Source organism: Danio rerio, chromosome 3 (genome assembly GCF_052040795.2).
Source record: "Danio rerio strain M-AB ecotype USA chromosome 3, GRCz13ab, whole genome shotgun sequence".
NCBI lineage: Eukaryota > Metazoa > Chordata > Actinopteri > Cypriniformes > Danionidae > Danio > Danio rerio.
Window position 1 is genome coordinate 29,743,492 of NC_141023.1, and position 14,391 is coordinate 29,757,882.

The 14,391-nt window shown below is 35.1% G+C and overlaps 1 protein-coding gene across 8 annotated transcripts in view; it reads left to right on the forward strand.

The window, feature by feature from the left end:
• mybpc2a (myosin binding protein Ca) overlaps positions 1-14,391 on the forward strand; it is a 73,431-nt gene that overhangs the window by 3,658 nt on the left and 55,382 nt on the right. For 3 of the 8 annotated variants that reach the window (XM_087243339.1, XM_087243341.1, XM_087243343.1), the window contains exon 2: positions 7,038-7,166. In XM_087243339.1, coding sequence (XP_087099465.1) covers positions 7,145-7,166 — 22 coding nt within the window. In that variant the 5' untranslated portion in view covers positions 7,038-7,144. 8 annotated transcript variants of the gene reach the window in all.

Consider the following 14,391-nt stretch of genomic DNA (forward strand, 5'->3'; position numbering starts at 1 on the left):
TGAATGTTTTCGCCCTGTTCATGTTGGTGTCCTCCAGGTGCTCCGGTTTCCCCCAAAGTCCAGAAACATGTAGGTGAATTGATATGTAAAATGAAGTTGACATTTTTTCTTCTGTTCAACACACTCACACAAAAAAATTCTAAAGAATGCTGGGAAAAGCAGCCATTGTAGAAAAGAGTTTTGCCCATACTTCATAATGTCATCATTTAGTGATGCAGTTTTCGGGCCTGACAGGTCACAAAATCTAATGTTAATTTATGAATTAATTTTTCTTCAGCTAAGTCCCTTTATTAATCAGGGGTCGTGACAGCGACATTAACCGCCAACTTATCCAGCATATGTTTTACACAGCGGATGCCCTTCCAGCTGCAACCCAGTACTGGGAAACATCCATCCACACTAATATGCATACACTACGACCAATTTAGTTTATTCATTTTACTGCATGTCTTTGGACTGTGGGGGAAACCGGAGCACCCCGAGGAAACCCACATGGACATGGGGAGAACATGCAAACTCCACACAGAAATACCAACTGACCCAGTTGGGACTCGAACCAGCGAGCTTCTTGCTGTGAAGCGACAGTGCTAACCAATAAGCCACTGTGTCGCCCAAAATATTACGTTTCCAAGTTAAAGCCAAGTTCACACTGCAACAACAGATACAGATAGATGGCAACAGACACTTGGTTTAGTTTGATCCATGTACCGTGTTTTGCCAATTGAACTTGTTGACTTAGGCTTGTCTGGTCAGAGAAAATCTAAGAAGTAACATGCTGATGATTATCTTTGTTGGTGTGGTTTGAATTGGCCATAAAGCCACACATCACACCCAAAAATGAAAATGATGTCATAATCCACCCACTCTTTTATCATTCCAAAAAGCCCCAAACCCCCCTAAACTCGTCTAAACTCCTGCTGAGTTTACTTCCAACTTGCTTCAACACACCTGCCAGAAAATTTTTATCTGTAGTAAGATCTTGATTAGCTGGTTCAGGCATGTTTAATTAGGGTTGGAGGTAAACTCTCCAGGACACCAGCTCTCGAGGAGCGAGTTTGAGCACCCCTGTTGTAGACTGATGATAAGTGATAGCTATTGTCTTCCTCAGTATTTTTATTATTTACTATGAAAGTCATTGACTACCAATTTCCAACATTCTCCAAAATATCCTCTCAGGTGTTCAACAAAAAAGCAAAACCCGTAACTAATTTGGAACCACTCGAGGATGAGTAAATTGAGAGTAATTTTTTTTTATTTTTGGGCACTGAATTACTCTAGAGCAACACAGTGGCATAGTGGGTAACTCTGTCATAACAAGAAGGTCACTGGTTCGAGCCCCAGCTGGACCAGTTGGCATTTCTGTGTGGAGTTTGCATGTTCTCCTTGTGTTCACGTGGGTTTCCTCCAGGTGCTCTGGTTTCCCCCATAGGCCAAAGATATACGCTATAGGTGAATTGAATGAGCTAAATTGGCCGTAGTGTATGAGTGTGAATGCAAGTGTGTGGGTTTCACAGTGCTGGGTTGCGGCTGCAGTGTAAAACATATGCTGGATAAGTTGGCGGTTCATTCCGCTGTGGCGACCCCTTATTAAGCCGAAAAGAAAATGAATGAATGAACTACTCTATAGTTACAGACATGACCAAACACACATGCACGCAAAAATGGCATAGGCTATGGTTCCACTTGAAAATGTACTCATTTACCTGATTACTCGTCATTGTAGAGAGTCTATAAGATTATAACCGCATCGAAAAACAGTTTCAGAACGGGCCATCAGGGCCACGGGTTAATCAATAACACTTATCGATTGCAATCAATTACAGTTGTTGCGTCCCACAAACTCATTTTGCCCTGTACTGTTCTGTTCCTATTGTTCCATAAATCAAAGTTAGTGATTATCTCACACTCTCCTTTTCCCAAATCGATAGTGTACCTATTTGCGCCACTCAGTACGGGACCAACAGGCTGCCATTAAGATCCGAGGAAGGAGAAAAACAAACACTCGCACGCCCTTTCAATTACATTAATCAGATGACACTGGGGTAAGTGATACAGCGTGGCGTATTGGCATTTCCATAACTGAACACACATCTCGAAAAGCGCCTGTATGATTAATGGGCCATTTCAGCAGGAGGGCTTGGGTTCTCCATGCACCCTTTGCCATGTGATTCCCAAGACATTCCTGCTTTGAAACGAATATATATCTCCTCCATCTAGCCATTGCTGACTGTCAGCACGCCTTCAGACAATAGTGATCTCTACACTCCTCCAAACCTATAATTAGCCATTTCGTCACTGTGAATGCATGTGTGTGTGTCATAAGACTCTCTGCGCTGGCCTTATCATAAAGCAATGTAACATATTTCATGATGAGATCTTCTATATTGTGATTTATATATATATATATATATATATATATATATATATATATATATATATATATATATATATATATATATATATATATATATATATATATATATATATATATTTTTTTTTTTACCGAGCCCATATTTTGTCTAATTGACTCAAATAAATTAAGTCGTCACTCTACGAAGCATGAAGTATCTTGTTTCCTGGCTGTTGTCTTCAATGTATCACTGTCCACTGCTTCTTCTTTCTTGTGTTCTCTGTCATTTTTGTCTTTTTTTTCTCTTTTCTCCTTGACATCTGCCTCTCAGGCTGCACTTTCTATGAATAGCGCAGTCTCTGCCCAGTCTTCTCCCCCGCAAATTAAAGTTCAAAAGTGTGTTTATTGGTGTGTCAAGCTAAATAGAGCGTTGTTGAACTCTACACTTCAAGTCTTCACACCAGGGACGTGACTAAACTCTGATCTTTGCAGTTTGGTTGTTAAAAAAGGCAGTTTTATGTACAGATTGCACACAGGACATCTTGTGACTATTAAGTTTCTTGATCGAAATGTTATTTGACTTTTTTGTGCTTTTTTCTTTGTTTTTTAAATAAAATTTAAGGCTACTTTGGTGGTAGTTTTTTTTCTTTCATTTTGTTAGATTTATTTGTTTTAGTCAGGGTTTAATTATGGGATATTTTAGTTGATGAAAAATAAGTGGGCCCATATAAGATTCTGACAGTATGATAACCTTGGAAAAAAATATCACGGTACAGTATTGACAGTATTGTGATAACTGCTCTATTATATATTCTTTTAAAAGGTCTGAGTAAAAAAACTACAACTTTTTCCCGTTTGAACACAATATATTTTATTTAAGTAAACATTTATACTATTTTGGAATAGTAACCATGTAAGCTAAATTATTCAAATGTATCATTGACTTCTGCTCTTTTTGTTTCAAAAACACAGATTTTATTACAATTTAAAATGGCATTTTTGGAGATCTTTTCTTTTGGAGATATTGTTGTCCTAAAAAACAAAATAAAAAAATAAAAACTACATAACGAAAATATCTTACGTATACCCTAGGAACTGTATAGCAGAATATTTTAGGGATTTTTTTTTTTTTTTTTTTTTAACCTTGACTTTTCCAAAATGCGGTATACCTTAAAAACTGTTATCATCTCATGCCTACTTGACATCCACAAAAATATCTGTTTGTTGATAATTTGATTCACTGCACTGTATTACACTGTAAAATGTAAAATTGTAATGTTATAATCATAGGTTTAGTTGCTGAAAGTAATATCTTATTTGATAAAAATGTAAAATTAAGTCAAGTCTATTAATAAATGTACACCAACCCAGCAGGCACACAACGTACACAGACGTTAATATTAAGTTAAATTTAGGTCTTGATGTTGGGTGATCAAAATTTATCATCTAAGGACGTTATTTTGCTATTGAATAATTTTATAATGTGTTGGAAAGTGACCAAAATCCAACGCTGAGCCATCATCTTAAACCAACGTCATATTGACGTCAAATACTGACATTTATTCATCAGGAATGGCAACCAAAACCCAACGTCTGATGGACATCAATGTCAACGTTCACACAACGTCAAGCTGTGACATTATTAGACGTTGATAATTGGTTGTTTTTAAGTTGCGTTGGAAAGTGACATCTGTCCAATGTTGGCCACTGACCTCGGTCTGACGTTGGGTTCTGATGTCAACCTGATTTTTATTTCCACCTGAAAAGCAACGTCCCCCGACCTTGTGGTACAATGTCAATCTGATGTCATGTTGACGTCCTGTGCCTGCTGGGAATGTTCAAAAGTTTGGAGGATCAATAAAATTGTTTAATGTTTTTGAATGAACTCATCAAGACGGCATGCATTTAATTATTCATTCATTTTTTTTCAGCTTAGTCCGTTTATTAATCTGGGGTCACCACAGCAGAATGAACCGCCAACTTATCCAGCACGTTTTTACACAGTAGATGCCCTTCCAGCTGCAACCCATCTCTGGGAAACATCCACACACAATCATTAACACATACACTACGGACAATTTAGCCTACCCGATTCACCTGTACCACATGTCTTTGGACTGTGGGGGAAACCGGAGCACCCAGGAAACACACATGCGAAGGCAGGGAGAACATGCAAACTCCACACAGAAATGCCAACCAAGCCGAGGCTCGAACCAGCGACCCAGTCTTGCTGTAAGGCAACAGCACTTCCTGCTGTGCCACTGCATCGCTGTATTTATTTAATCAAAGATACTCTAAAAAAGTTTAGTGTAAATATTTGTACAATCCAAAATTAATTTAGATATATTTTATTTCTGTGATTTAAAGCTGAATTTTTAGACACCATGGGCTTTCTTTTAACGATCAAGGTGCAAAGTCTAAAATGCATGGCGCAAAAACATTAAGGGCGTGTTCGAATCCACTTTTGCTTTATTAAGGACAGAAAAATACAGTTTGCGCCACAGCACATGGTTTAACGGGGGTGTGCTTATTCTCTTAATGAGTTATGTGTGTGTTTTGAGCATAACATGCATTGGTCACACTTTACAATAAGTTTACTAACATGAACAAACCATGAACAATACATTTACTACAGTATTTGTTTATGTTAGTTAACGTTAGTTAATGAAAATACAGTTGTTCATTGTGAGTTCATGTTAACTCACGGTGCATTAACTAATGTTTATAAGCATGAGTTTGGATGTTAATAATGCATTAGTAAATGTTCAATTATGATTAATAAATGCTGTACAAGTGTTGTTCATGATTAGTTCATGTTAGTAAATGCATTAACTAATGAACCTTATTGTAAAGTGTTACCCATGCATTAAACCAATCAGAGACTCATCTCTCGTTTCCTTTAAGAATCAGTTCTGGTGCATTTGCTATTTTTACATGGCGGAATTTGTAAGTGAAAAAACTGAACACTTCACTAGTGAGAAAAAGAATGAGCCTCCTCCATTCTGCCTCTTGACTTTCTCTTTCTCTTTACTCCTTTAGTTTTGTGGATAAGGAAATGGTGTTGTACGCACTCCACTAAAGACATCCATTTGCCTACATATTTAATTTAATTTATAAAAGTGCAAAGATTTGTTTTGTTTCAAATCTATTTCTAAATTGGGTTCTAATTTCCAGCAAATGAATAAATGAACAATAATACTGAAGTGTGGTCAAAAAACGTACACAGTCCAAAACCCAACAGGTGAACAAATCTAAGCTTGCTTTTATTAAAACAAATATAAATATGCATATAATAAATAATACAACAAAAAATAATAATTATCAAAAGCAAACTGTCATGAATAAACAAAAAAAAGCCCCTCGAGATGAAAAAGGCATGAAGGCAGTGGTTTTTTATGTTTATGTAAAAAATAATAATTTTTGTAACATTTTAATCCTTTAATTCTTTTTCGTTTGTAAAAATATGTGTGTATTACTGTACATCCTGTGTGTATTAAGCAATGTGTATAAGTTAAGGGCACACAAATACTGCACTCTGTGCAGGACTTTAGACCTGCTTTCAGCTGGTCAATTGCTCAATCTATTTTATTTCCTCAATGCACCAAGAATGTGCCTTAACACACCTCCATTCCAGACCAGCACATGAGTTTACAAAGCAGCAAAATGGATTTACTATTTAAACAACGTGGTGCAAAACGGGAAAACTATGGTTGCGTTAGTCTGAAAATAGCATCGCATCGTGCCAAACATGTCTTGCATGGTGTATGATAGGGCCCCATTTCTCCAGACTTCAGTGTCACACAATCTTTGAGAAATTATTATCATTTGTAGATTTTTGTTGGCTTGGTCCATCTTTTCTTACAGCTATCAATTTGTTTTGTGGAATCACGTTTTCCTACATTTTCCTACGTTTTCACGTTTTTTCCTACACAAACCGAAATTTGAAAAGAACTGATTTTATTTTAAATATATTTCTTTAAATATTTTACATTTTTAAATATATTTAAATAGATTATTACAGATATTACCTGTTACCTGCATATTTTGTTAGAATAATTCATGATTACATTGACATCTCCATTTAAACCACCATCAAAGAACTTCAGTTGAACCACTTTCATTCCCTGTTTATCCTTATTACGTTAAAAAAACGGCACGCTTCTCACATTGACCCTGTGACCTGTGAAGAAGTGTCCTGATGAATGAGCACAATCGCACGTCAGCAACACATACACTTGTTGAAAAGAAAGAAGAGAGACATCTTAGAGCTCAAAGGTTAAAGGTCAGCCTCTTAACCTCTTGACAGCATGTCAGCATACTCGAATCTGTTCTTGCCCTTATTTTTCTGAAATAACAGACTCTTCATAAGCAAGTAAAAGTGTCTAGCAGCTCCACTATAATGTTTTCAAACAGCTTGTCAATCAAATGATCAGCGTGTACAGTATGTCATGCTATTAGCAAATAGCCTGCTTAACGGCTCACATCAACAAGATAACCAATTAACAGGTTTGCCCAAGAGAGACCCTGTTTGTTTTAATGTCATCATTTTTTCACCCTTGTCTCAGTCTTTCGTCTGCTCCTTCTGTCCAAGTTGTAATTCCCTTAAGATCTCAAGTGACACTCGCTCTCTCTCTCTCCCTGTATCACTCTTTTCTGTCTTCACCCACCCTTCTCTATCTTTCTCAAGGATGGGGACGACATGCTTGCCAAGGGAGGAGGGAATAAAAGGGATGAAAGATGAGTAAAGTGCACGAGAAAAGAAAAGTCAGGGTGACCGACATATGACGGACCGCCATGCCTGAGCCGAAGAAGCCAGGTAAGCCTCTTTAAGTTCATTTTTTGCATCGATTTTACATTTAACACTGCTCAGTATTTTAATTGCCACTATTTATCATTTTATACGCCACGTTAATGTAAGTGATGCTCTTATACTGGGGCTGCTAGATAGCTTCAGTGTCTGGCTCACGCTTAATGTCCATAATAACATTTATTCGTTGATCATTTCAGTCATCAAGCTTTAGATTTTAGACAATCATGGGTTCAATCTTGATAATTTTTTTTTTATCTTATGAAAGTTTTAAAAAGATTTAGTTTTATTTGCCTAAAACATAAATCACGGGTCTGAATGTTTAACTTATTGTAAGAAGGCATTTAGGCCGCTTTGGCAGTGACAGGTGCTGAAAGATGAATTTTATAGGTTGGGTTGGACGCAGCAGGAGCGAGAGGTCAATTTTCAGTTCGGGGTTTGGCAGTAAAGATGTCTAGATGGAGAAGACACTCTATAGCCATCAGATTAAACTTTATGTCTTGGTGGTGATTACCAAGATGGAATGCGCACATGTTTAGGCATCAAAACATTAGGCATCATTGACTTGCAGACTTTATACATGCTTACAGAAGACTCACACGTCAACATTTAGTCAGAGAAGAAGAACCCACAAAATGTCAATATTGCAACAGAAACCAAACTAGTAAACATATACTTGTTGAATGCCCTATTCTTAAGGTTATCAGATGATTTTTTATCTGGAGAGACTTTAAATGGAACATTCTTAAATGTGAATCCTTTTAAAATTGTTACATTTTTATTAAAAGTAAACCTATACTTTTTTAACTTATTAATATTATTATTTTGTGTATTTTATCTTATGTAATATTTATTGCTGTTGATGCCTTTTAATTGTTAAAAATATTTTTTAAATTATAGAAAAGCGATATTTATAGAATATGGTAAACTTGAATTGTTGAACCATTTAGGCAATAGCTTTGAACTACTCTTACAAATGCAGTGCCCCTTAAATAAATCCTTTTACATTAGACATTCCATGTTGAACACTTCTTTTGCTATGTACATTCTTAAGTTTATGACAGCAGTCCAGAAAACTAAATCTATTGCCATACAGGCAAAAAAAAAATTTAAGAATGATGATAATGCTAACAAAATCTCATTTTGAGCACTCTTTCCATACATCAGTGCAATCGGAGGGGCATAATTAGCATGTTGGTTTATTGGCATGAGTTTCCACATTTTTTTCCACATATTTGCATTTTAAATGTTTTTATAATTATAAAAAAATTGTTATTTATAAAATATGGAAAACTTGATCTTTATTTTTTTTTCCATGACATAGCCTGAAAAGCTGATATGGGAATAAACTCAAAACTCTCCCACAACTGCTTACAGAGAAAAGCGGCAAAGACTTTTCAAAGTATTTTTGAGATAATTATTTTGTATCTCACAGAAACTTTAGCTGCGTTAATTTAGGTCGCAATCGCTGTATTATCATATACACTAACTCAGAATTATCATTTGCTGTGTCTAAACTATTAATAACTAGATGAATTCAAAGGGATGAGGAGGTACAGTGGTCTCGTTGTACAAGAATAGGAACTCTTAGAAAATGAGTTGTACGTGGACATGAGTGCTTTATATTAGTTGAAATCTCTTAATTAAGGTAATAAAGATATGACATGAACCCTCCTATTTATATGGTTGCTAGATGATTTGTAACAAAAAAAAATTACCACCTAGATTTTGTACATAAGAATAAACGATTTTGTCTTGCTAAAAAATGGAGCTGATACTTTTTCTTGCAATTAAGAGTTTATATTTTACAATTCAGATATTTCTGAGAGCTGTGTGATACAAACTCTTTAGGGCAGTATTGTGATACAGTTTGAATACTCATAATTGTGTGGAAAAAAGTCTGAATTATTAAAAATATTGTCAGAATTGGCAGATATAAACCCAATGTTCTGGTACTGTAGTCAATTTACCTTTATTTGGATTATTATTTAACATTACTAAATCTACAAATCTATGACATTAAGTCTACATCTGCAGTCTCTAGAAGTATGATGACTGGGAAGTACATTTTTGGAAATTTGTTAACATCTGATATCCCACTATTTTTTAACTAATTTTGGTGAATAGCAGATGCTGTTATGCATATCTTTTCTTGTAGTTTTTTTCCGTGTCATGCTTGTGGTTTTGAATCATTTAGGCAATAGCTTTGAACCACTCATGCAGTGCCTCTTGAATAAATCCTTTTACACTTGGACAACCCCTGTTAAACACGTCTTTTGCTATGCTTGTTCTTAAGTTCAAGACGTCAGTCCAGAAAACTGAATCTATTGCCATACAGGCAAAAATCTACTTCAAGAACGATGTCAATGGTGAACGAATCTCATTACAAGCGCTCATCAGCACGATTTGTAGGGGCATAATCAACACGTCGGCTTATAGGCATGAGTTTCCATATTTGCCTAATGGCGATTTTTGCATTTTAAGCAATTAGCATCCAATTCCAAAGACATTCTGATAGTATTTTGAATCCTTAATTCGTTTGTTTTTGCATGGACAATGGATCAACTTCAGACATTTGTACTCCAGTCCTCAATTTTATGGGATTATAGACCTGAAATAGTTTGTCCATTTTAGTAAATCTGGGCCTATGTGTTTTAAAATCCGTTCAACATAATAATTATGTTTGATTATCTCAAATGCGATGGAATCATAGTCTTAAGATAAAAAACTACACTAAGCAACTGACCAAGATTCAATTGAGCACATATTCATTGCCCTACATTGCACTGATTCATTTATTGAACTGTACATACCCACTGCACATGGACATTTCTGATTATGTACACCCCCACTGTACATATACATTTGTAATTATGTTTATCTATCTGCACACTTCTGATTACTAATAGCAACCTGTAAATAATTATTTATTGTAAATCTCTGTTCATAGCTAATACAACCTGTGTATTATGTTGATAGTACATCCGTCTGTAAATATTACCATAGTTTTTCCTATAACTCCACTTTAAACTTATACCTGTATCCTGCACTTGCTGCTATTGCACTGCTGGTTAGACCTGAACTGCTTTTCGTTGCCTTGTACATGTGTAATGACAATAAAGTTGAATCTAATCTTATCTAAAAGATCTAAGGACTTGATCTAGTTTTTGGCAAATAGTGTTGACTATAAAGATAACAATCAGTGTAATCTTTGTGTATTGTGTTTATCACATTCTTAAATTATCAACCAATAGGCAATGTATTTCTAAACCTTTATACAGATACATTTTGAAAATAATTTAGCCTGTGGTAGAATTACACTACAGCATTAGAGGGAAAAATGATCAAATTCAAATCTCATTATATAGGAATACTCACATAAAGCTGTGTGAATGTGATGTTTTGTCTGCAGAAATGATTTGGTGAAGACCTTTATTCAAGCACTGAAAGCTCCATTGACCCTGCAGGTGACATTCTTATAATTAGAAGGAATCTATTGATTTAAGTAGTGCACATTTTAAAATCGATAACATATGAAGTGTAGTCTTTAAAGGAGTAGATATATTTGGAGTGGGTTAGTTCTGAGCACACTGTACAAGCTGAGTTGCTGGCACTGGAATAGAGGTAAAGGCTTTTGCTGCCACACCTTTTTATGGCACTTTTACGGAGAATGAATTGCAGGCATTAGAGTGTCACCAGCAGATGTGATCATTAGCATCAAATATCAGAAGATGATGTCAATGGATACGCATGTTCAGCCATGTAATGATGTTGTGAACTTGTGTTACTGACTGACGTTCAAAAATATTACCTTCTTTATTTTCCTCATGGATTACGCAGAAGAAAATATAGAAAAAAATGGACGGCAAAATGAACTAAAGGTTGTGGAATGTTTCACGCTGCAGCTGAATTATTGTGATGAAGTTTAAGTCGTCCACAGTGAGATGACATTACTGCAGCAACAGCAGGATAATAAGCAAAACGTATGCCGTAATACTCTGAAAATGCGTTTAATGTAATGTACAGGGAAATAATTTCTTGCACTAAGCTGCTTAAAGGAGAACGCTGTTGAAGAAAACTGATCAGGATGGTTGTAATTACTGTAAATGGAACTGGAATTTCAAGATATTTAGAAGAAGATGGAGTCATTTGTAATACATGCTCAGGAAACAGAATCATTTAGACTAACATAGTATAAAATAGTAGACAATACACCTTTTCACATTTTCTGGTTTCTCAGTAGTGGAAGTCATCATTCTTATTTGTTGAAATAATAAAAGAAAAACTCCACATGGTGTTATCCAGACTTTCAGAAAAAGGAAAAAAATAGTGCGAGACTGATGATGGCGGCCAGAGGAGAGAATATACAGTCAAATTCACTGTCCTGTCCCCATAGACACTGCATTAGAAACCCCTCGCACAAGCGGTAATTTGTTTTTTTGTAATATGAAGCAAAGATGATATACTACATACATGAATACATATGTTCATACGTTTAAAAAAGTCGAAGATTTAAGAAAAGGATTTAAGATGCTGATGACCGTTAAAACACATCATAATAGCTTGTGAAAAGGGTATATAAATATCATTTAAAATTTTCTTTGTTTTAATGGTTTATTAAAATGACAATAAATGTCATGTTTACAAATTGCTTGACCAGCATGACAGAACTGATCAGAAAACGTAGATAGGTAAAAGATGAAAATATTTTCCTTAAATATTAAATCTATGAAAAATATATTACATAAAACATAATGCTAATACTATAGGGTTAGTTTACCCAAAAATAGAAATTTGCTTAATAATTACTCACCTTTATGTCGTTCCAGTCCCCTAAGATGTTGGTTCATCTTCAGAACTCAAATTAAGATATTTGAGATTAAATAAAAGAGCTTTCTCATCTTTCATAGACAGCAAGAGTCCTGAAACATTGAAAGTCAAGAAAAGGAACCAAAAACATTTCCTGTAACTGTAATCACACGCAAGCGCCAAAAACTATGGGCAAAAAAGACTGTGTATATAACTTTGTTCACCTTTGTCTCTTTTCCCACATCAGGTCAGGGTGCGAGTTTGCTATAGGCAAAACATACTGCCATTACAGTCAGAGTAAAACTCTAAATTACAATGCAAAGTACCTCATTTAATGACATGTTTTACGCTTAACTCATAACTGAACTTACCTAATAACTTCAGTTGAGTGCAATAAATCATTTCGTGACATAATATGTATAGTCAAGCCCAAAATTATTCATACCCCAGTGTGTATGAATAATTTTAGGATTGGCTGTAGTTGTGTGTTTATGTTGTGTCAATACAAACCCTTAAATACACTGCTGTTTTCTTTTCCAGTTATCTATACAAGTGCCCACTGACCTAGATTTACCACTGATCACAGAGCTGTGTATTACTGACCAGATTTTCATGATTCTTGCAGCTTTCAGTTTTAGATTTTTTTAAATTTCATTTCAATTAATCGCACAGTCCTACAGTTTATGAAGCCCACGTGTCAAATCCACATCCTGGAGGGCCGCAGCTCTGCACATTTTAGTTCCAACCCTGCTTCAACACACTTACCTAGGTTTCAAACATAAGGACTCGATTAGTTTGATCATGTGTGTTTAATTTGGGTTGGAACTAAACTGTACAGATCTGCGGGCCTCCAGGAACTGGATTTGACACCTGTGCTATGGAGGGTCAGAGAGCTCTCTGGTTTTATCTTAAATATCTTAATCTTATTCTGAATATAAACTTTAATAAATCTTCAGGTACTCCTTCAGCACAGCTTTTTATGATTCATTGGGTCCTCCGATGCTTTTGGTCATTCACATTAGAGGTCCCATTAAACAGTTTGCGTGTATTTGTAAAATACTAATCATTTTTATAAAATTGCACAGTTTAAAAATAGACTTTGGAGCACTTACCCCACACTTAACCCTAAACCTACCCCCTTCTAAACAACATAAATAAGCAGCAGGCAAATAAAAGTGGAGTCACATGTATTTTTTGCAAAACAAGTATACCAGTTAAGCCTTAGGATGTCTTTATATGAAGAACTTATGAGTTCATAAGTTTTAAATCACTGAAAATGATTTGACTCCCGCTGCTGATATCGTCCAATTTAAAAAGATTTTCTAATTTATTAGCGTAAAGCAATTAGTCTTGAGACACAGAGATAACCAATTGCATTTGACAACCGAAGCTGACGTAAGATGCTTTTCTGGCTTCAATATTTGAATTGATCACTGACAACATTGACAACATTCGAGCTGAGCAGTAAATGGAGATGGCAATCACGTCAATTCCTTCCAGAAACAACCTGTGCTTCCTCTAAAGACTAGGAATATTCATATCTTTTTAATAAATGGTGACTGTAGTTTTACAGTGTTCAGCATATATGAGTACACCCCTCACAAATCTCTCATTTAAATGAATATTTTCTATAGGAAGCTATACAATATTATATTTGTGCATATGCATTAGACTAGTCAGTACTGAAGCCAAATCTGGACCTTATCTAGCAAAATAGCTTACGATAATGGTTTAAATATTAGATTTATATGTTATAGAAAAATATTAAATAGCATTTTCAAAAATAGCAAAAATCAAGAGAAAAAATAGCAATAGCAAAAACAAAAAATATATACAATTTTGTTGAAATGTTGTAGTTTGTAATTTTTATGCAATATTTTGCATGAATTTAGATGAATTATCTTTTCATTTCTAAAGATATTCTGACTAAAATATTATTTAGAGAAACAGAAATACAAATTTTCAAAATAGGGTGTACTCATCAATGTTGAACACTGTATCTGCCTGCTATATCCTGTGTTTTGTATCGACAAAAAGTTGGGTTAAGTGCTGGGAGCTGGTTTACGTGCTCATGAATGTGTTCATAGTATAACATAAGTAAATAAAATACTTTTGACTGTTTACTTTAGATAAACTCACACCCCAATAACAGCCAAAATAATGCCCAGTATGTCATTTAATCGTATATATTAACTTGCTGAATCCTTTTGCTTCACCATATTGACAGCAGAGTTTTTAAATTTAAAGAATTGGAAGACCTGGCATGTCATAGAATGATGCTGGAGGGGCTCTTTGAGCATCAACGTGTGATGAGAAGTGGTCCTGATGTGTCAGAAGTGAGAATGATGAGTTGGTATAGGAATGTGCTGGGAATGAGTAATATATTCATTATTTTAATTTAATTATACATTTTTTTTTTACTTTT